The 21,260-nt window shown below is 47.8% G+C and overlaps 1 protein-coding gene across 2 annotated transcripts in view; it reads right to left on the minus strand.

Annotated features, from left to right (window-relative positions):
- Positions 1 to 255: 255 nt before the first annotated feature.
- LOC139753277 (uncharacterized) overlaps positions 256 to 21,260 on the minus strand; it is a 30,977-nt gene continuing 9,972 nt past the window's right edge. For both annotated transcript variants that reach the window (XM_071669541.1, XM_071669542.1), the window contains exons 2-4: positions 14,113 to 14,202; positions 7,773 to 7,967; positions 256 to 1,605 (exon numbers count right to left, since the gene is read on the minus strand). In XM_071669541.1, the coding sequence (XP_071525642.1) occupies positions 1,465 to 1,605; positions 7,773 to 7,967; positions 14,113 to 14,202 (426 nt within the window). In that variant the 3' untranslated portion in view covers positions 256 to 1,464. The remainder of the gene's footprint in view (positions 1,606 to 7,772; positions 7,968 to 14,112; positions 14,203 to 21,260) is intronic.

Below are 21,260 nucleotides of genomic sequence, written 5' to 3' on the forward strand. Positions count from 1 at the left end.
CCTCCTGTAGGCGGAGGGAGGGAGGGAACACACGTGACGGAGGCTTAAGGATCGCCCAGCACCTCCTGCAGCAGGAGGAGGGAGGGAGAGAGGTACATTGCAACAGAGAAGTGAAGAACGACACGCTGCCAGCTCACCCTCAAAGGCGTTACACACAGAGAGATGGAGAACATGTTGTTTACGACGTGATGTACGCCCATGTAAGGTGCAGGGGAACAGGAGTGGATTCAATGGGGTTAGGATTAAGTCACCGTCAATACTCATAGTTTTATTATTAATAATATCCTTATTCCCAGGTTTCTGAGGTACAGATTCTCATGGCTCCACATCCCATACTGCATCCAGCCTCATAGCAATGCAGTATGAAACGTTTACAACGATCAGTTGAGCCCACTGTTTTCTTCGTAGCCCATCTCGTCTTGGCCCACTCGGTCGCAGCCCACATCTACTCCCTCTTCTTAAGACACGATGACGCAGTCACTCTTGAGACAGGGAGGAGGAGGAGGTCCTCTTTTGCTCGAGGGGGGACGTCGTCTTGGTGTCCTCGCGTGCAGCGTCGTCGTGTCTCGACTTACGACGTGACCTCAGAGATGATACGTTTGCCTCGTCTGATATTTAGTATTAAACGTCAGGACACTTCTGCTCTGGTGAACATACAGTGATAAGGTCGTAAATCCAAGCGACGTCGTTACCTGATACAGTTATGTAGTGAGAGAGATTTGCTCAAGTACACTGTAATGACTTGTGATGTACATATCTTTTTTTTTTCTTTGAATCGTCATTTCCGTCGTTTAATAATGAACTGTTGGAGTGAGACCTAATTCCCACCGACCATTATAAACACAAGTTATGCTCTTTATGACAGAATATGAGTCATGGTTATTCATTTAGTCTCATACTAACAACTGAAATCACACAGCTTAACTGTGAACTCTTATGCTAGTATATATCCCCTCCCACATACAGACTTGTCTCATATATATATATATATATATATATATATATATATATATATATATATATATATATATATATATATATATATATATATATATATATATATATAATGAGCCCAAACCTAGAGCAAGGAGGATTTGTGTCTTGTTCTTAACGCACGGTTCATTGGACCAGTCGCACTCTGAGGGATGTGTAGGTGAGGGGCGGCACTGGGGATGATGGCTGAGCAGTGGGCAAGAGACGTGAGGCCCTTGCACGTTACACTGGACTGGAAACACTCGCAACACAAGATGCCAAATCAAAGGAACGAACCCTGTGTGTATCACAATGTGCTGAGATCATGATTGGCCCTGCCATTAATGCAGGGGCAGTATGAGTACGGGGCCCCAAGCGTGGGGGCGTGCCACGGGGGAGGTGCAGGTTCAAGGAGGAGGTTGAGGAGGGAATAGACCGTACGTAGCGAAGGTGAGGGAGGGAGGGATTTAAGGATGGGTGTGGAGAGGAGCGTTACTGGTCGCTTGCTGAGGTCTTCCTTGTCGCCATCCACCAGGGGAAGCGGGTCAGCTGCTCCCGCTCATCAGCCACGACTGCCGACGACCCAAGGCTACGACCCCGAGCCTCGCACATCGCTGCACGGGACACCTCGCTCTGTTGGAGGAGGAACACCATCATGTTGGAGGAGGAACACCATCATGTTGGAGGAGGAACACTATCATGTTGGAGGAGGAACACTATCATGTTGGAGGAGGAACACCATCATGTTGGAGGAGGAACACCATCATGTTGGAGGAGGAACACTATCATGTTGGAGGAGGAACACCATCATGTTGGAGGAGGAACACTATCATGTTGGAGGAGGAACACCATCATGTTGGAGGAGGAACACTTATCATGTTGGAGGAGGAACGCTATCATGTTGGAGGACGAACACCATCATGTTGGAGGAGGAACGCTATCATGTTGGAGGAGGAACACTATCATGTTGGAGGACGAACACCATCATGTTGGAGGAGGAACACCATCATGTTGGAGGAGGAACACCATCATGTTGGAGGAGGAACACCATCATGTTGGAGGAGGAACACCATCATGTTGGAGGAGGAACACTATGTCGAGGCGACATCCATGTATTGCCTCTGAGAGGGAGAGACAACTCGCGTGTATCAGGAACTCTTGAGAAATATACGAATTATCATCTTGATTAAGGTCATGGAGGGGTCATGTCACGACCTTCACTCTTTGAGAGAGAGGAAGGTTCACGCTGTGTGGGTGTGTGTGTGTGTGTGTGTGTGTGTGTGTGTGTGAGGGGGGGGGTAGGTGTGTCTCCTCCTCCATCCTTGACCCTGGGGACTATCATGTTAGTGAGGTCAAGAGAGGTCACACGGCCTTCAAGATGTAATTCCTAACGGAGTATCTTAAACGTTGTCAGGGTCGGGTCAGGTCAAAAGCAGCAGCAGGAGGAGTGTTTGTACAGTTATACGAAAGTTGGATTTAGGTCAGGATAGGCAGTGGGAGTTGAGGGGGATGGGAGGGGTGAGGGATGGATAGTCTAGTGCATAGATCAGAGTCCGGTGGTAGGTAAGGTCAACAGGTCTGCCTGGAAAACCGTGGTTCCCTTCGACACCAGAGGTCAGGTGTTGACGACGGCGTTGGATTTGGTCGAATTAACTCACACACACTTGGGATTACTTGCGTACTCAACTGCCAATGGGTGGCTGAGACGATCATCTTGTGGGAGTGAGGCTGGGGTAGGACAGTTCAAGAACTAGGACGACTGCTGTAGGATAAAGGTGTCTGTGTGTGTGTGTGTGTGTGTGTGTGTGTGTGAGTGTGTGTGTGTGTGTGTGTGTGCCAGAGACGTGGGTGCGTGTGTGTGTGTGTGTGTGTGGGAGGGGGTGGCTCTGTTTGTCTGGTGGTCGGCTCCTTGAAACACCACGGGTCACGGGGGCGTTAACCAGAGTTTGTTGGTGAGGAGTTAGACGAACTCAGAGAGAGAGAGAGAGAGAGAGAGAGAGAGAGAGAGAGAGAGAGAGAGAGACCGGAGGGAGGTTAAGACTGTGGAGGAAAGCGACTGGTAGAGAAACGAGAGAGAGAGAGGAAGGGAAAGTTAGAAGAGGAGATGTATGAACATGGAGGAAGAACGAATTGGGGTGAAAGTAATGTGAATGAATTTACGTACATTTACACATAGAAGAGAAATTAAGGTGAATACATTGACATACATTTATACACATTATACATATATTTAGAAGAGGAATAATGGTGAGTGGAAGTAGATGATTTATATCATACTGTCAGACGACGACCATTGACGGTGCATCTGTGCCTATTACAACACCTACTTGTTTTGATAACCAGGTCTCTTGGCTGCTGGTTCTTACCCGGTGACATTATGACTCAATGCATCATTAAGTCTTGCTCTTCGCAACTTGGATGAAAGGAATATAGTAAAGAAAAAAATATATTAATTATTCAGGGCTTCTCAGGTGTTTGTAAACTTGACTCTTAAAGATAGAGGGGGTAGAGGAAGAGGGAAAGACCAAAGAGGGAATAGAGTTCCACAAATTCGTTGCTCGAGGGGACAATGTATCCTAACGGTCAGTCTTCGTGTGGCTGATCTCCCCACAAAAACTGTAGGAAGCAGCACCCAAGGCACGTATCACAGGTCCTAGTCTCAGTGGCAGGGACGCTTGCAGACAGTTCACGACAGCAGTGGCCAGAATGATAACTGTAGACCACAACGGACAGAGTATGATGGTGGGAGAAATAATTAGAGATAATCATCAGCTTTTGTGGTTCCACTCTGGCTAATGAGGAGGAAGAGCCACTCCCAAATATGAGAACAAGTCTTCTATATTGGAGCTTAGGTAAAAAAAAAAACTCATGTAGGTCTGAAATTCTGCACTAGAATAAATATAATTACGGCATCTATGTACACCCGTAGTAAACAGACTCTGCGTCGTTGAATATGTGAGGGGGGTGGTTTGGTTTCCCATAGAGAATGAAGGAATTGGTTATGGCAAGCATGTTTACGATGTTCTGAAATCACTGGAAGAAAACAGGCGACATTTAGATGAAAATATATATTGGAGGAGAATGCGTCTTAGTACTATTGAATCAGATGTACATAAACTTGCATGTTGGAAAGGATCACAATTTTGCGCGTGATCAAGATATTCATTCCTATGGGTATATGTTTACCAAATGGCGTCCTAGCTTCGTCTCTTCGATGTATATCAACTGTTATATTTCTCTCTTGTGTCTCCCCTGGTGATGTGATTATTACACGAAAGTGCACTTGGGAACTTATCGTGTTTTATTTTCCCCGTGGACTCATAGGAATAAACTTGCATATGAATACCAGAAAACTTGTATCTCCACTCGTTAAAACGCCACACACTTTAGGCATATGTAAACACAAGTGAAAGTAGTATCTGGGCGTTGCCGGACCACCGCCGCCTTCTTGCGCTTACACCTAACATGTAGAGTCGATTGGGCTAGGCTTGAATTATCGGGGGGGTGGTACAATCTCACCGAGAAACTTCTCGTTCGAAAAGATGCCATCATTTCCCTGCTTCTGTTTGTAACGCAACTTTGAACGGAGTCTTGGCATTGATTAAGAATGATAAAATATAAGACTTGACAGGATACTGATAAATTGGAGGTATGATTATATCATGCGCGGTCAGGAGGTGGCTTGGGGGGTGATTATGGATGCCACAGTTTGGCGGACAAACAAGTAGATAAGGATCGTGTGAGGCGAGAGGTTGGCCAAGCTCTCTGGTCTCCGGGGTCTCATCAGCTACACACACGCACACACACACACACACACACGCCTCATAGGCCTCCCCTCCTATAATAGTAGACTGTAAGCAAAGAATGAAGGAGAATGAGATGGATGGTGAGAGGTCTATATGATGAGTAAACCAGTAGCGTCATGTTAAAAGAGTGTCATGAAGACGTGTAAGAAGCTGTTTATGAAAATGAAAATGTTAACTATTTTTCAAAATTTGGCTGATGGCCAAAGAAGTGTACAAGAGGTTGCACTATCGTACAAATCTCGAACACAAGAGCTATGATTAAGATGTAGGTTAAAGAGTGTAATAAAAAAGAAGAAAGAAAAGGTTTTAACCTGTTACGAGTTATGTCATGTGAGGTAGGCAGGCCCTTGTCGTAGACGTCATTACCAACCAAAATTGTATGCGATGCGACGCCGACTGGCTGGCCTTGCGCGCGCACCGCTCCTGCTAACCCTCCCCCCCTCCCCCCTATCATCACCACCGCCATCTCGAACGACACCTGAAAACAGGTTTGACCAGACACCTCGACAGATTATCTCACGTCAGAGACCGGACCCTCAGCAACACCCCCCCCTTTTTTTGGCTACGGGAACTTGAATTCCATTGAATTTTTTGGCAGAGGCTTTGCATTATATGGTTTGGAGAGATACGTGTATACCTCCCTTAATGAATCTACGTAAGAATTCGCTTTTGGGGAAGACGAAATGCCTATTGGTAGCCATGTGGTTTTGTGCCTTACAATGGCTTTTTAAAAAAAATTTGTATCACAGACCTGGCCATAGCAAACCTATCGTGAACAGCAGGTAGTCATGATCCAAAAACCTTATTTATTCTTAGTTTTGGGCGGTAGGGTGGGTAGCAAACCCATCCCAGAATAATTCGTGTACTATCCCACATCAAACCTTCGGGGACAAGGGTGTAGAAGAGGCTAAGTAAGTTCCGCAAAATGTGTGCAAACACCTCAGTCCCCTCTCGTAAATGAGGAGTAAAATTATGACGTTTATAACTGTGATAAATCGTTTTGTACTTGATGATAACTTGTGTCCTGGTCGATCTTGGCTGAATATTCATTTATGACTTTGTTTTGGTCTCGTTCGCGATATATAATTTATTATTGTTTCGTTCATGTCTTGTTGCTTCGTTGTTATTATTTATTTCTTGTGATGTTCTTCTCATATAGTCAGTTACACTTGTAGTCGATTTGTTATTTTCGGGAGTCTGATTGTTCGGATTATATAGAATTAATGTGGTAGGTAGACCATCCCATGGTCGAGAAGGCTCCCTAGCGAATTCAATGACCATGGTGGCCTGGCTGGTCTCTAAGCTTAGCCGAGGTGGCCTGGCCGGTCCCCCAGGCCGTGGTGGCCTGGCCGGTCCCCCAGGCCGTGGTGGCCTGGCCGGTCCTCTGACTTTTAGCTGCGGTCCATCGAACATTTTTTTGTTTCAGGTTATTTTCTGACCCTAAATATCCCCAGATGATTGTCTTGATGTTGTGTAAAATGGTGGTAAGTTACCATTGTCTTAATTCTAAGATACGTCATGTAACATCAAGCTGCAGAGCTTAGCTGGTGGAGAGAAAGAGCACTGTGATTTCATAGTCAAAAACAAAACATCTAGTTTAAACTGTTCTCATAAGACAGAATTATATATATATATATATATATATATATATATATATATATATATATATATATATATATATATATATATTTATATATATATATATATCCATTGGGATAGGGGAAAATTTCCAAAAGAGAGTTAGGCCAAGTGAAGATATTCTAAGGCTCTGTCCTCTGTTAACGCTACCTCGCTCACGCGGGAAATGACGAATATATATATATATATATATATATATATATATATATATATATATATATATATATATATATATATATATATATATACTCTTAGTGTCATGTAAAAGTTAGTTTGTTGACCTTGTTTAAGAGACTAGCTTGTTCCCTGCGTGTAAAGGGTAGTTGCTTAGGCTGGATCAGAACCTGTCATGCCAGTCTGTGTTAAACATCTCGCCTTGTTGACGTACAATCGGTAAATGCCTCTTAAACTGCCAATCTTAGTCTTGCACCCGCTGTAACCTAGTCTTGCACCTGCTGTAACCTAGTCTTGCACCTTGTAACCTAGTCTTCCATCCGTTGTAACCTAGTCTTGCACCCGCTGTAAACTAGACTTGAACCCGCTGTAACCTAGTCTTGCACCTACTATAACCTAGTCTTGCACCTACTGTAACCTAGTCTTGCACCCGCTGTAACCTAGTCTTGCACCCGCTGTAACCTAGTCTTGCACCTGCTGTAACCTAGTCTTGCACCCGCTGTAAACTAGACTTGAACCCGCTGTAACCTAGTCTTGCACCCGCTGTAACCTAGTCTTGCACCTGCTGTAACCTAGTCTTGCACCCGCTGTAACCTAGTCTTGCATCCGTTGTAACGTAGTCTTGCACCCGCTGTAACCTAGTCTTGCACCCGCTGTAACCTAGTCTTGCACCTGCTGTAACCTAGTCTTGCACCTGCTGTAACCTAGTCTTGCACCTGCTGTAACCTAGTCTTGCACCCGCTGTAACGTAGTCTTGCACCTGCTGTAACCTAGTCTTGCACCTGCTGTAACCTAGTCTTGCACCCGCTGTAACCTAGTCTTGCACCCGCTGTAACCTAGTCTTGCACCTGCTGTAACCTAGTCTTGCACCCGCTGTAACGTAGTCTTGCACCCGCTGTAACCTAGTCTTGCACCTGCTGTAACGTAGTCTTGCACCCGCTGTAACGTAGTCTTGCACCCTACTGTAACCTAGTCTTGCACCTGCTGTAACGTAGTCTTGCACCCGCTGTAACCTAGTCTTGCACCCGTTGTAAACTCGGAGAGGGAGAGGGGAAGGGAAGGGAGGGATAGCACCTACTTTAACCTTGGAGTTGGGCGAGGAGCCCCTTCTATAACCAGGAAGGGGGTGGTGAGGTGAGGGCCGGGAGGAGCATTTTAGGGACAAGAAGCGAGAGGTCTTACCTCGATAATCTTGAGGAGGAGTGTGGAGAGGCAGCTGAAGTCGACGCTGCAGTCAGAGGCGAGGGTCATGTCACACTCGGCTGCTGCTGCCGCCGCCGCTTCCGCCAGGGGCACCGACGCAGACACTGCCGAAGGTGCGGACGAAGACCTCTTGCCCATGGAACCCCCAGCTCCCCAACCACGGTTCCAGTGGATCTGTGGCGAGGGACGGAGAAGAGGCGAGTGAGAGTGAGAGGCACAGAAAGATAGACTGCAAGAGTACATACTTTTCTGCCTATCAGAAGAGGAGATATGTAGGAGATGAGTCACTGGTGTTGGTATATAAAACCTATTGCTATTCCCTGGCACCACAGCATGCCCAGCCACTACATAAACACCCATACGTTTCGAACCTCTCTCTCAACCACGACTGTGGAGAAGGATCTTCTTCGTGTCTCCCTGTGACTGATCACGTCCAGGCTGTGGATGGCAGCAGATAACTCCAGCCTCAGTAATGGTCGTCACTCTAGCCTCTCCTCCGTGTGTGGAAATAGGTTTAGAAACTTCGACAAAGAATGGCAGAGCCAGTCACCAGATGGCCATCTGTTCTCAAGCTTTGATGGAAGAAAATCCTTAAGAGCTGAGCGGTTTGAGAAGTTGTGGGAAGCAAAGAGTACACTGTTGGTGATGAGGAGAAGTTACTAATGAAATGACGGACACCATTTGGACAGGCAAGTACTCCCCGTCTCATTAGTGGCAGGTTTGTTTAAGACTACAGATACTACTACACCTTGTAGATGGGCTACAGAAAGCGACAGGTCATTCAGTGGATGTTTGACCTCTTCTCACGATGCTTGACCTCCAGAGGTACGGGTTTAAGCTTAAGAGGACAGACATACGTCAGAAGCGAGTCCTAAGGACAGTGGATGACCTGAAGGAGGCTAAGGGGAATGATCACCTCCTTGGGAGGAATACGTGAGCACAGATGCTCACAAAGTTGGCGAGGATATGTATAAGAAATGATAGGTGGGAAAACTAGGGTCGGTCTTCAGGGGAAAACTACACTCCTGTAAAGTGAATACTGATATAAAAATGTGCAGAATACAAGGAAAAGAGAGCGTGTGTATGCAAGAAGAAACGTCGAACCTTTTAAAAAGTTAAGACTGTCACTTGGTGCGCAGTCTTACAACTCCCAAGTGTAGTGAGTTGTCAGTGAGTAAAGATCAATGGAACCAGCTATTGTATGTCTGTGAGCACTTGACCTGGTTGCCATGGAGTATCCACTGTCTTGCGTAACCCCGTGTGCAACGTAAACACGAGTGACTATAAACAAGAATGTTTATACATTTTTGCTTACTACGAGATTTTTATTTTTATTTTTGCAACACAAGAATGATTATGTATATTTGATTGCCACTTTTCGACGCGTGGATTTTTGTTTTTGCCGTCACGTACGCTTTCGGGCCATAAAAGCGCAAAGCTGTGTGCCTTCAGGGAAAATAAATAAACAACGTTGAGTAGCAGATGATATACACTGCTTTGTTCTCAGATGTCGTGTGAGCACCAGGAACTCCCGCAGATGTACTAGCACTGAGCCAAGAGCCTGAAGGAGAGGTCATCGACACCGATTGAAAGAAACACCATTTGTGTAACACGTTGACTGACCATAACGTTGACACAGGTATCCTGTGGTGCCAAATGCACGGCAGGTGAGTCTTGTGGTGCGCTGCGTGAGGCAAAGATGATACTCAGAGCTCCCACTTAAGTGAGGGGGGGCCACGGTTGTCGTACGTGGCGCCTGGGTGCTCTGCCTGCCACACCAGGGCGTTTTGATGTGTCGCTTGGATTTGGAAATGTGTCATTTTGAGGAAGGGGGAGGGGAATGAAAACGCATGCGGACAGTGGGAGATGCGGTGCTTTCCTGACGTACTTCCCTCCCTGCATCGCCCCGCACTGCTATGTTACTGTACTGTCCTGTCCCCATCTGTGGTGGTAAGTCGGGGAGGAGCCTTCTGCCTTACTGTCCCGTCTCCCTCTATTGTAATACGTGGGGAGGAGTCTTTTCACTTTACTATCCTGTCTCTGTCCATGGTGATGGGTTGGGAGGAGCCTTGCGCTCTACTCTCCTGTACCCATCTATTGTAGCAGGTGGGGAGCTGCCTCCTACTTTACTATCCATACAGTTCAGGAGTATAGGAAACTATGACTACTCTTCAGTAGATAACCACACCAGAGACCATGAGGTCTTCTGTCACCTGGCTTTGTACGGTGCTCCCTCACACCCCGTCTTCCCACCTACCTTTCCTTCCCCCCACTCCCGTCCCTTCGCCGCTTACCTTCCCCCCTCCTCACTCTCCCTCAATCCTCCGCCTCCCCCAACCCCAGACAGATGTTTACACTCGGGCCGCGGTCTCCCCCCTGCCTCTCCAAGCGTTAACTTTAATATTTTCATGGAAGCTGTTGATGCAACCGTGAAAGATCTTATATCGTTATCACCACAACAGTTTGATTTTATTATACCCCACCAGCCAGCCAGCGAGCCAGCCACGACTGGGCGGCACAGTGGGGTGGGTGACACTGGTAATCAAGGTCCCTGGATGCTATAGGTAGGGAGTATAAGGAAAGGACGAAGATTACATTTCACGTCTTCTCCACCCTCCTACACAATGTCTGGGATATACAACAGAGTGAATGCCTCGCTCTAAGTCCCTGACTGACGTCATCTGTCCCTCTATATTGTAAAAAAAAAAAAAAAAAAAGGGTAGTTATCCCTACGTGTCTATATTATTGTTTACGACCACGCCAGTGGCTGTCTCTGGTCTTGCCCACTCGTCACAAGCGACATCGAAGGGGATTCCGTGTCCCGTTGCCCTTTTGCCGCTTGTATTACTTTGCTTCCTTGTGGAAGAAGTGGACGTCCTCCTCCGCCATTCATGCAGGACGTGGTAGAGATGGAAGATGCTGGGTCCTAAGGACGTAGGGTTGAGATAGACTGCTGTCACCTCCGCTGGGAAGGGTCCACCTTGACGGAGCCAAAGGTTGGCATCACTAGATGTTGTTTTGAGGGTCGCGACAGAACGACTGCATCGGGAACCATGATCTTACAGCCATGTCTCGTAGTTAAGCCAACTACGAAGGCGGAGCTAATTTGGCGATAGGTCTTTAAGGTGGTGGTGGTGGTGGTGACGTGAGAGGGAGGGGAGGAAGAGAGTGGGTGTTGGTGGTGGTTGGGGGAAGAAGCAGTTGATGTGGTGGTGATCTAGACGAATTGTAGTAGCAGTGGTGGTGGTAGAAGCAGCCATGATTGTTGTGGTGGCTGGGAGGTGGTAGTGAGGTTCGCCTCCAGGGTAGGGTAGGACGAGCAGGGGAGCTCAGCAGAGTTCCAAGAGCCAGCAGTTGTCATCGCTGGTGTTGTATGATGTCCTCCCGTCGACAACACCAGTGACACTTAGTGACGGCCGGCGCTCCCTCACACACCCACCTCCCACACACACACACACACACACACCTCCCACACACACACACACACACACACCTCCCCCATCCCCCTTCCCATCCCACACACACACACACGCACACACCTTCCCTGGAGACGTGCAGACTCGTGGATAGCAGCTGAGGATGCATCCCACACTCCAGACATGCAGTGCAAAATTTTGAAGAAGAGAAAGAGAGAGAAAAGTTGTGAAATATGGCGAGACATCATTAATCCTTCTCTGAGTAAGACAGGCTTGGCTGTTCTCATCCCCACCACCTCCTCCTCCACCCGAGATAAGATAATCTTCTCCCGTAGATTAACTCGATAGACAATACTCCTCCTCCCCTCACCTCGCCGTGGATACTCCTCCTCCCCTCACCTCGCTGTGAATAATACTCCTCCTCCCCTCACCTCGCTGTGAATAATACTCCTCCCCTCACCTCGCTATGAATAATACTCCTCCTCCTCTCACCTCGTTGTGAATAATACTCCTCTTCCCCTCACCTCGCTATGAATAATACTCCTCCTCCCCTCACCTCGCTGTGAATAATACTCCTCTTCCCCTCACCTCGTTGTGGATTATACTCCTCTTCCCCTCATCTTGCTAGTGTCTTCCTCCAGTGTCCGATACCGACTCAGCGAGACACATTTCTGACTTGACTTCCTATGTTAGTGGCACGATTATGTACAGGTAGTGGCAGAGTTACGTGCAGTTAGTGGCAGAGTTACTTTCAGTTAGTGGCACGATGACGTGCACTCAGTGGCACGGTTATGTACAGTTAGTGGCACGGTTTTACATCCATTTAGTGGCACGGTTACATACAGTTAGTGGCACGGTTACGTGCACTTAGTGGCATGGGTACGTGCAGTTAGTGACAGAGTTACGTAAGACACTAGACATCTACCGAATCTATCGCGATTGAGATTGAAAGAAAGACTTTTGAGTTTCGTGAGAACAAAAAAAAAATTCCGCTCGTGTATACATAGGTACACACACTATCCTGACGGGGTAAACGAAATATTACAGAAAAAAAAAGATGAAAAATAAAACGACCAGTAATATCGTGGCAGATGATGTCAGTTATTAAAAAAGAATGAAAAAAGTTTAATATAAAAAATAGAAAAGTATAAACTGCCACACGCATCGCTTGTTACAATAACAAGAGAACAAGCTTATTACCAACAGGAATTTCTTCCCTGCAGAGAAAGGATATTGTCTCACGAAAGACGAAAAAAAAAAAAAAACCTGTGAAAAAAATGGGGTACGATCAACACATGATATTGACTTCCAATTCCATTATCATTTCAAAGAAAACGGTAAAGTAAGGATGTGAATATTGTTGCCGCCCGATAACCAGGACCTGTGTGGAGTACACGCCCTCCAGCGGCTGTAAACACTCACTCCGACGTCAAAGAACGTTGAAAACAAAAGAGCATAAAATTGCCTTCAACCCGTTGGCATATTTTCCGAAGCCGCAAACAGCGTTTTCAGACAACGCAGCTCATATCAACAGCGGCCATGTTTATCCACAACACGGCAACACGACGGGGGAGAAATTCGTCTCATTTTCTTTAAAATATACGAATTTCGCAACGACGACGCCTTCTTGCTCATTGGTCGTGAGTAACGTACCGTTACCGCTTCGTTTCTCTTCGTTAGTGTGGTGTGTTTCTCTGTGTCATATTCCTGAGCCGCTTCGAACTCGTACGACTTTTAGTTTAAAGTCAATTTATTGGAGAAAGGAAAGTAGACTCTTGTCATATACTCAAGCATCCAGAAAGCATTTGAGAAAGTCCATGATTAATACAGACCGCAAGTAGAAGTTTAGGTCACATGGGACAGATTGGGGAGGTGTCCTTCGGCGCCTGGAAAATAGGTTGTGTCCGTAAACAAGAGGGTAGTGGTTGAGGGTCGAACCTCAAATGGGTTAGACGTAACCAAGTGGTGTGCCGTAAGGATCCCTCATGGGGCCTATACTCTTCTTTCTGGTCCATATATGAATACCATTAATGAAGGACTGTTCTGTGGCAGACGACGCCAAGCTGAAAAGTAAAGCTGTTACAGAAACTGAGCATCTACAGCTTGATGCTGACTAAGAAGACAAGCTGATAGACGACGCCAAGCTGAAAAGTAAAGCTGTTACAGAAACTGAGCATCTACAGCTTGATGCTGACGAAGAAGACAAGCTGAGAGACTAGGCTTACAAGTTGCCAATTAATTGTAGTGTTAATGAAGAAGAAAAAGAAAGATAAAGTGATATGGTATGAACTATGTTGTTGAGCTGCATAACATCATTTCGGAAAAAGACAAGCATGGCCATCTATGATGACTCTCTCTCTCTCTCTCTCTCTCTCTCTCTCTCTCTCTCTCTCTCTCTCTCTCTCTCTCTCTCTCTCTCTCTCTCTCTCTCTCTCTCTCTCTCGTCCAGCTTGTATTTGTTTATTCTGACACCTTCACTAAAGCCTTTGTGTGTGTGTGTGTGTGTGTGTGAGAGAGAGAGAGAGAGAGAGAGAGAGAGAGAGAGAGAGAGAGAGAGAGAGAGAGAGAGAGAGAGAGAGAGAGAGACTGCCATCTAACGTGACCTGATCACTGACCTATGATCTTACATAGACTGTGACGTGGGTACTGACCTGGCAGGAAGCACTAATGTGACCTGGCACAGATGTGACCTAGGAGATCCTCTGACCTTTGGTGACCTGATACTGACCTGGGAAGGAGACACTACGACCCAGGACTGACCTAGAAGGACCTGGTATGACTAAGATGATGCTTTGAATTGGTGTGACCTGAATGCTGACCTGCAAGGATATACAGGGGTGCACTAAGACCTGGAGACTGACTTGGTAGGAGATACTGTGACCTGGTATGACCTAGGGACTGACCTGGGAGGTGGCGGGGGTGATGCAGGCAGCGAGTGCCACCAGGGCCAGGAGAAGCGCCTTGAAGCAGGTGGCATCCACGCGGCACAACATCTGTAGGAGGGAGAGCAGTTAGAGGACGTTGGCAACGCTGTTGGAGTGGGGTCATTTCCTGCACAGGTCACTGACTGTGTCATCACAGGTCAATGACTGTGTCATCACAGGTCAATGACTGTGTCATTACAGGTCAGTGACTGTGTCATCACAGGTCACTGATTGTGTCATCACAGGTCACTGACTGTGTCATTACAGGTCACTGACCGTGTCATCACAGGTCACTGACCGTGTTATCAAAGGTCACTGACTGTGTCATTACAGGTCAATGACTGTGTCATCACAGGTCAATGACTGTGTCATCACAGGTCACTGACTGTGTCATTACAGGTCACTGACCGTGTCATCATAGGTCACTGACCGTGTCATTACCGGTCAGTGTCATCACAGGTCACTGACTGTGTCATTACAGGTCACTGACTGTGTCATCATAGGTCACTGACCATGTCATTACAGGTCAGTGTCATCACAGGTCACTGACCGTTTCATTAGAAGGCACTGGTCGTGACATCACAGGTCAAATGGACGTGTCATCACAGGTTAGTGGAAGTAACATCACAAGTCACTGACCGTGTCATTAGAGGTCAGTGGCTGTGTCATCAGAGGTCAGTGGCTGTCATCAGAGGTCAGTGGAAGTGTCATCACAGGTCAATGGAAGTGTAAGCGGAGGTGAGGTAAAGAGAGAAGACTTCCAGAATCATACAGAGGAAGAAGAACAGGAAGAAAGGAGAAGATGAAGAAGTGAAAAGAAGAAAGGAGAAGAAGAAGGAGAAGAGGGAGAAGTAGAAGGAGAAGAAGAAGAAGAAGAAGAAGAAGAAGAAGAAGAAGGAGAGGAAGAAAGGAGAAGATGAAGAAGTGAGAAGAAGAAGGAGAAGAGGGAGAATGAGAAGAAGAAGAAGAAGAAAGAAGAAGAAAGGAAAAGAAGTGGAAGAAAGGATAAAAAGAGGAAGGAGAGGAAGAAAGGAGAAGAAGAAGGAAAACAAGAAGAAGGAGAAGAAGAACAGGAAGAAAGGAGAAGAAGATGGAGGAGGAGGAGGAGGAGGAATAAGAGATCCAGAAGGCAGTGTGGCGTCATCAGTGTCATCATCCACACCAGTGATCATGGAATGAAAAGAAGTCGAATCCCATCATAATAAAAGGAGCCAAACACCTCCCCCAGGGGCCAGGCCTCACACGTTCCGGGATTAATAAGTCACCGTCTGTGGCCCTTCGGAGATGTGGAGGACCTCTCCCCAGCAGGGTGGAGGTGTACAAAGGAGGCAATATATATAGGATCAGAATGTTTCTTGATTCCGTAACGCCGTCGTGGGTAGCGCTGCGGGTCGTCTGGACCCGCTCAGCCGGATGTAAACTCCACGACGCAGGGTGCCCAGTGGGGGAAGGAGGGGAGGAAGGGGTAGTGCGCGTGTGGGGTCGTCCAGTGCCAGGTGGGTGTGGGGAAGGCATCGTGAGGTTGGGGAGGTGCGGGTGGTGCATTGTTCCCCCACACACTCGTTGTCGTGAGTGGGACGAGGTGTGAGGTGGGTGGTTATATCATGACCCCAAGCAGAAAGAGAGAGAGACATACGTCATCCTCTTAACTTTCTGCACCTCAAGAGCCACGAACTCTTTTCCTCCCCTCTTTCCCTCTCCCCTTTCCACTCTCCCCACCTCCACACCCCTGTAAACCACAACTTATCATCCCACCCCACTTCGAAAATGTCCCTGGCTGGCATTCGTCCAGGTGATTTTCTACTGCACGAGACGATAAACAGAAAGGAGATACCAATCAGAGAGACAGACATGGAGACAGACGTTGCTCTCACTAGAGCCTGGAAGTCGTGGACTGAACCTGCTGACGATGTGGGGCAGGCGGAGGGAGGGAGACCCGTCACTCATCCTGGGAAACATATTCCGAGTGACCCGACGGGGCCCGACGGGGCCCTTCGGGAATTCGATTAATCTCAGAGGTTAAACATGTGGTCGTGGTGAGGAGGAGGCGTCTTTTGAGGAAGCTGGCGGAGCGTGATACTTGACCAGACACGACCAGACGTCTCGCGCGGTTGTATTTATACGTGACATTAAAGGGAGGGAATCCCTCCTGCCGCGTCAGGAGGCGGAGTTTTAGCCATCAGAGGCGTTCATCCTGCTGGAGGAGGAGGAGGAGGAGCCGCCGCCGCTAGTCGCTCCTGGTGACTCGCTGCTCCCACTGATAACTTCAGCCTTTACCTTTACACTTGAGCGCCCTGACCCAGGCATCTGGCTCCCCCTAGAGAACGAGTGTGTGTGTGTGTGTGTGTGTTTGTTTTGAGGAGAGGAGATGTGAGGAGAAAGCGATAGATCAAGCTTTTATGATAAGGCGAGAAAGGACGATCCATGGGAAGGGGGGAGGGCGGGGTCTTACGTCCCTGTGTTAAGTGGTCAAATGGTGGGAGGCTTGGACGATAGCAGGGCGACTGGAGGCAGTGGTACTAGGTACCAGGGTGAGGTATCTGGTGGCCGGTAGTGTGTGTGTGTGTGTGTGTTTGGTAGGTGTCATTGGAAGGTACTACCATGGTATGGTACCACCTGGCCACTTCCCTGAACCAGGCTCTTATACCATCGCTATACCACACCCAGTGTCATCGTTTGACCCTTACCATCACGCCCACAAGCTACTTACCACTTCTTACCACGCCCACAAGCTACTTACCACCTCTTACCACGCCCACAAGCTACCTACCACCTCTTACCATGCCCACAGCCCCCACTTCCACGCCCGCAGTACCCACTACCATGCCCACCGCCCTAACTATCACGCCGGCAGCCCCCAAAACCACGCCTACAGTCTCCCCACTACCACGCCCACTGCCGTGGCCTCAGTGTAGGGGGCAAGGAATGGGGGAGAAGGGGAGGGGGGAAGACTCCTGGTACCCGCATTGACCTGTGACCTTACCAGACCGGGGGGGACACAGGTCACATAGTGTACAGTGGGGCCTCAACTCTTGCAACTTCCTAGACTTCCTGAAGTATCTACATACCGCTGGCACTCACAGTTTCCTGGTTCAGCCTCTTCCAACCTTACGCTCATGTCCTTTCTAACAAGCAGCTTTTTTGCCCGGCTTTTGTCGCGGGTTTTTTGCCCACTCCGGTGTTGCATCTCCTGAAGGACTGTTCGTGTGTGTGTGTGTGTGTGTGTGTGTGTGTGTGTGTGTGTGTGTTCCGTAGGTTGACAGGGTGGGCCTTGGTGCCATGCTTGGCAAGAGAATTTGGCTACTGTGTAAAAATGTCTCCCTCGAACTTTTATGTCCCCGAGACCCTGTCGCTAGAGGTGTTTGTTACTGCTTTGAGGGAGGGAGGGAGGGAGAAATGATTGGGAGGGAGAGATGATTGGGAGGGAGGGAGGGAGAGATGATTGGGAGGGAGGGAGGGAGAGATGATTGGAAGGGAGGGAGGGAGAAATGATTGAGAGGGAGGGAGGGAGAAATGATTGGGAGGGAGGGAGGGAGAGATGATTGGGAGGGAGGGAGGGAGAAATGATTGGGAGGGAGGGAGGGAGAGATGATTGGGAGGGAGGGAGGGAGAGATGATTGGGAGGGAGGGAGGGAGAGATGATTGGGAGGGAGGGAGGGAGAAATGATTGGGAGGGAGGGAGGGAGAGATGATTGGGAGGGAGGGAGGGAGAGATGATTGGGAGGGAGGGAGGGAGAGATGATTGGGAGGGAGGTCACAGAGCGTAGATCTAGGTGTCACTAAGGTAGTTTATTGAAGCGGTTCGAAACTGAGTCACTAGATGCATTTGAGGATTCATTCCAATACGTTTAAGTCGTTCCGAACACAACGGGTCTAGCTCTTCGAGTCGTTATTCCGAACCAGAAGGGTCGAGCTCTTCGAGTCGTTGTTTCGAACCAACGGGTTTCTTGCCCAGAGGACGTATATACCGTCGCGTCGCGCCGTCTTCGATCGTACCACCTTGATCAAAGATCGTACCGTCTCACTCAAAGATCGTACCGTCTCACTCAAAGATCGTACCGTCTCACTCAAAGATCGTACCGTTTCGCTCAAGGATCGAACCAGCTCACTCAAAGATCGTACCGTTTCGCTCAAGGGTCGAACCATCTCGCTCAAGGATCGTACCGCAGTGCTCAAGACATTGGACTTGCATCAATAACTACGCGTTCGCTCGTGCCGAAGGGGTTAATTAGCGGGACTTCAAGATTTTTTACGGTAATTAATTAGTCCCAGAGTTCAGATTGCGGTGAAATGATATGAATATACTCGACTTACTTCAGACATACTTGAAAATATCGCTTCTTCTTAAGGAGTGGACGTCCTTAGATCCTGGCGATTGTATTTCATAGAGACGATTTCCTCTGGCGATGGTTCCTGTGTGTGTGTGTGTGTGTTACTATACCGCCCGCCATGTTCATCCTGTGTGTGTGTGTTACTATACCGCCCGCCATGTTCATCCTATGTGTGTGTGTGTGTTACTATACCGTCCGCCACGTTCATCCTGTGTGTGTGGTACTGTACCTTCCGCCATGTTCATCCTGTGAGCGGAAGCGCCCAAGAATTACAGATATCACAAAGCGTTTATATCAAGTCCTTGTGGGCAGATGGTTACAACATCAGAGTTTGATGATCCTTTTCGTTACGTATCATTATATATATATATATATATATATATATATATATATATATATATATATATATGTGTGTGTGTGTGTGTGTGTATACGAATAAAGTGCATATGAACGCGCACCTTCATAGAACATACAAACCTCCAACAGTCAGGTTCGAACCCGGGACCCCTGTGCCACAGGCGGGAATGCTACCGCTAGGCTATGGGCCTGACTGTTGGAGGTTTGTGTATATATATATATATATATATATAACAAATAGTTTAGTTACTTCATGGAAAAAGGAAAATGTAAGTGAAAATAGTAAGAGAATATCCTTGTGTCTTTACAGAAAACTGTAATATTTATTTCATGAAAATGTATTCTGTAAATCACTTGAACTGATTATGAAGGCACTACATTTGTGTGTGTGTATGTGTGTGTGTGTGTGTGTGTAGGGGAGGAAGACCTGACCCTCAAGGTCAGAGGTTAAGTATACATTTTGAAGGGGGGGGGGGGCGGAACACAGGACACAGACACAGACACACAGACTCAGCTGGAGGTAAAAGTGTGAGCGACGTGTTCACTGGTACAGCAGTTAGATGTGGTAGGTTCTAGTGCTAGTGTGTGGTAGGTTTTAGTGCTGGTGTGTGTGGTAGGTTCTAGTGCTGGTGTGTGTGGTAGGTTCTAGTGCTGATGTGTGGAAGGTTCTAGTGCTGATGTGTAGTAGTGCTGGTGTGTGAGAGGGACACAAGACTGGCGTGTGAAGGGCGGCAGGTGTAAAACACCTGCCTCGTGCCTGACCGAAGAATATAATGACAGTGAGACAAGAAAAGGATGAATTAATCCTCCAATATCTGCCACAGAAACCCACAGCTCACCCTGACAAGTGTCTTTGTAGATTTGAGAATGTATAATTCCCTCGTAGAGTCGTCTTTTGCGGAGCCAGGACGGGAAAGGTGGATTAATTTGACAGTTGGCTGCACCGATAAAGTCTTTCTGCTCAAAGCACCGCCTACAAACGATTGGTAGAGGACAGACTTACAGACAGATGCGTAAACAGACAGTACGAAATGAGACAGACACTGACGACGATACACGACTGTCTGTTCACAGTCGTAGAGGGAGAACCGTCGCGTTCGTCGCCGTCCGAAAGGTAGAAAACGAGACATCCAAGTTCATACCAGCAGAGGACATTATCCGGCCAGAGGAGGGAGAAATATCCGACGGCGAAACTTTTGGGGTCGCGGTGGCAGATGTTTTGATACACGTCGGCGGGTTATATAGCCTGGGAGGAGGAGACCCGTCCCTGGAGAGAGAGAGAGAGAGAGAGAGAGAGAGAGAGAGAGAGAGAGAGAGAGAGAGAGAGAGAGAGCCTGCAGCCCACAGCCCACAAGGTAATACAGCCACCGACTCCAAAAGTGGAAGACCAAAAACGCCGTAAAATCGCCTTAACCTTAAATGTTGTGGGAGCAGGGAAAGCGAGTATGATAATTGGATCTGGTGAGTGTGAGGGAGAGGTATAGACACACAAGCAGCCGCTGCGGGGGATGGTAGAGATGATGTCTATGTACAAAGAGGAACCAGAGATCGTGAAAACGATACGCGATGCAGTTAGCGAGCGTGGCGAGGACACACATACAGCGGGGAAGTGAGTGTGAAGACGCTCCATAGGAGAGGCAAAGCCAGGCGGTGAAAGGCATCAAGGGACGAGTAACAGCCCTAGATGCCTGCGGTGGTGGGCGAGCGCCCCCTCGGGGGACCTCAACACTGCCTTTGAACTGCACGCGCCCTCCTCTCCTGGTAATAATATGTCGAGGTTCGGTAATCACTCTAGTGTCCCCAAAACTTGTTGCTTCTTCTCCTTCTTCTCCTACTTCTTCTTCTTCTTCCTCTTCTTCTTCTTCTTCTTCTTCTTCTTCTTCTTCTTCTGGTTCCTCGTAGCTGTTCCATCACCTTGGTTCTCCATCACCTGCTCCTTCAACTGGTTCTCCTTTAACTGGTTCTACTTCACTTTTCCTTCAAGTGGTTCTCCTTTACCTGGTTCTCCTTCACCTGATCCTTCAACTGGTTCTCCTTCACTTGTTCCTTCAACTGGTTCTCCTTCACCTGGTTCTCCTTCAACTGGTTCTCCTTCACTTGTTCCTTCACCTGGTTCTTCACCCGCTCCTTCACCTGGTTCCCCTTCAACTGGTTCTCCTTCACTTGTTCCTTTATCTGGTTCTCCATCACCCGCTCCTTCACCTGGTTCTCCCTCACTTGCTCCTTCATCTGTCATGTCCCTCACCGCACACCCCTCCCCGCTTCTGCAAAGGCTACTCAGAACTCTGGATATACATCAGTCAACCGTCCCTCGGGGTAAAGTGGTGTTGCAGTCATATATATTTGTGTAAGGGTGTGTGTGTGTCTGTGTCTATGTCTGTGTTGTAAGTACATTTATATAACGTCCACGTATATTCCCCCTATGTTGAAGATACCGTG

The sequence above is a fragment of the Panulirus ornatus genome, chromosome 14, assembly GCF_036320965.1.
Source record: "Panulirus ornatus isolate Po-2019 chromosome 14, ASM3632096v1, whole genome shotgun sequence".
NCBI lineage: Eukaryota > Metazoa > Arthropoda > Malacostraca > Decapoda > Palinuridae > Panulirus > Panulirus ornatus.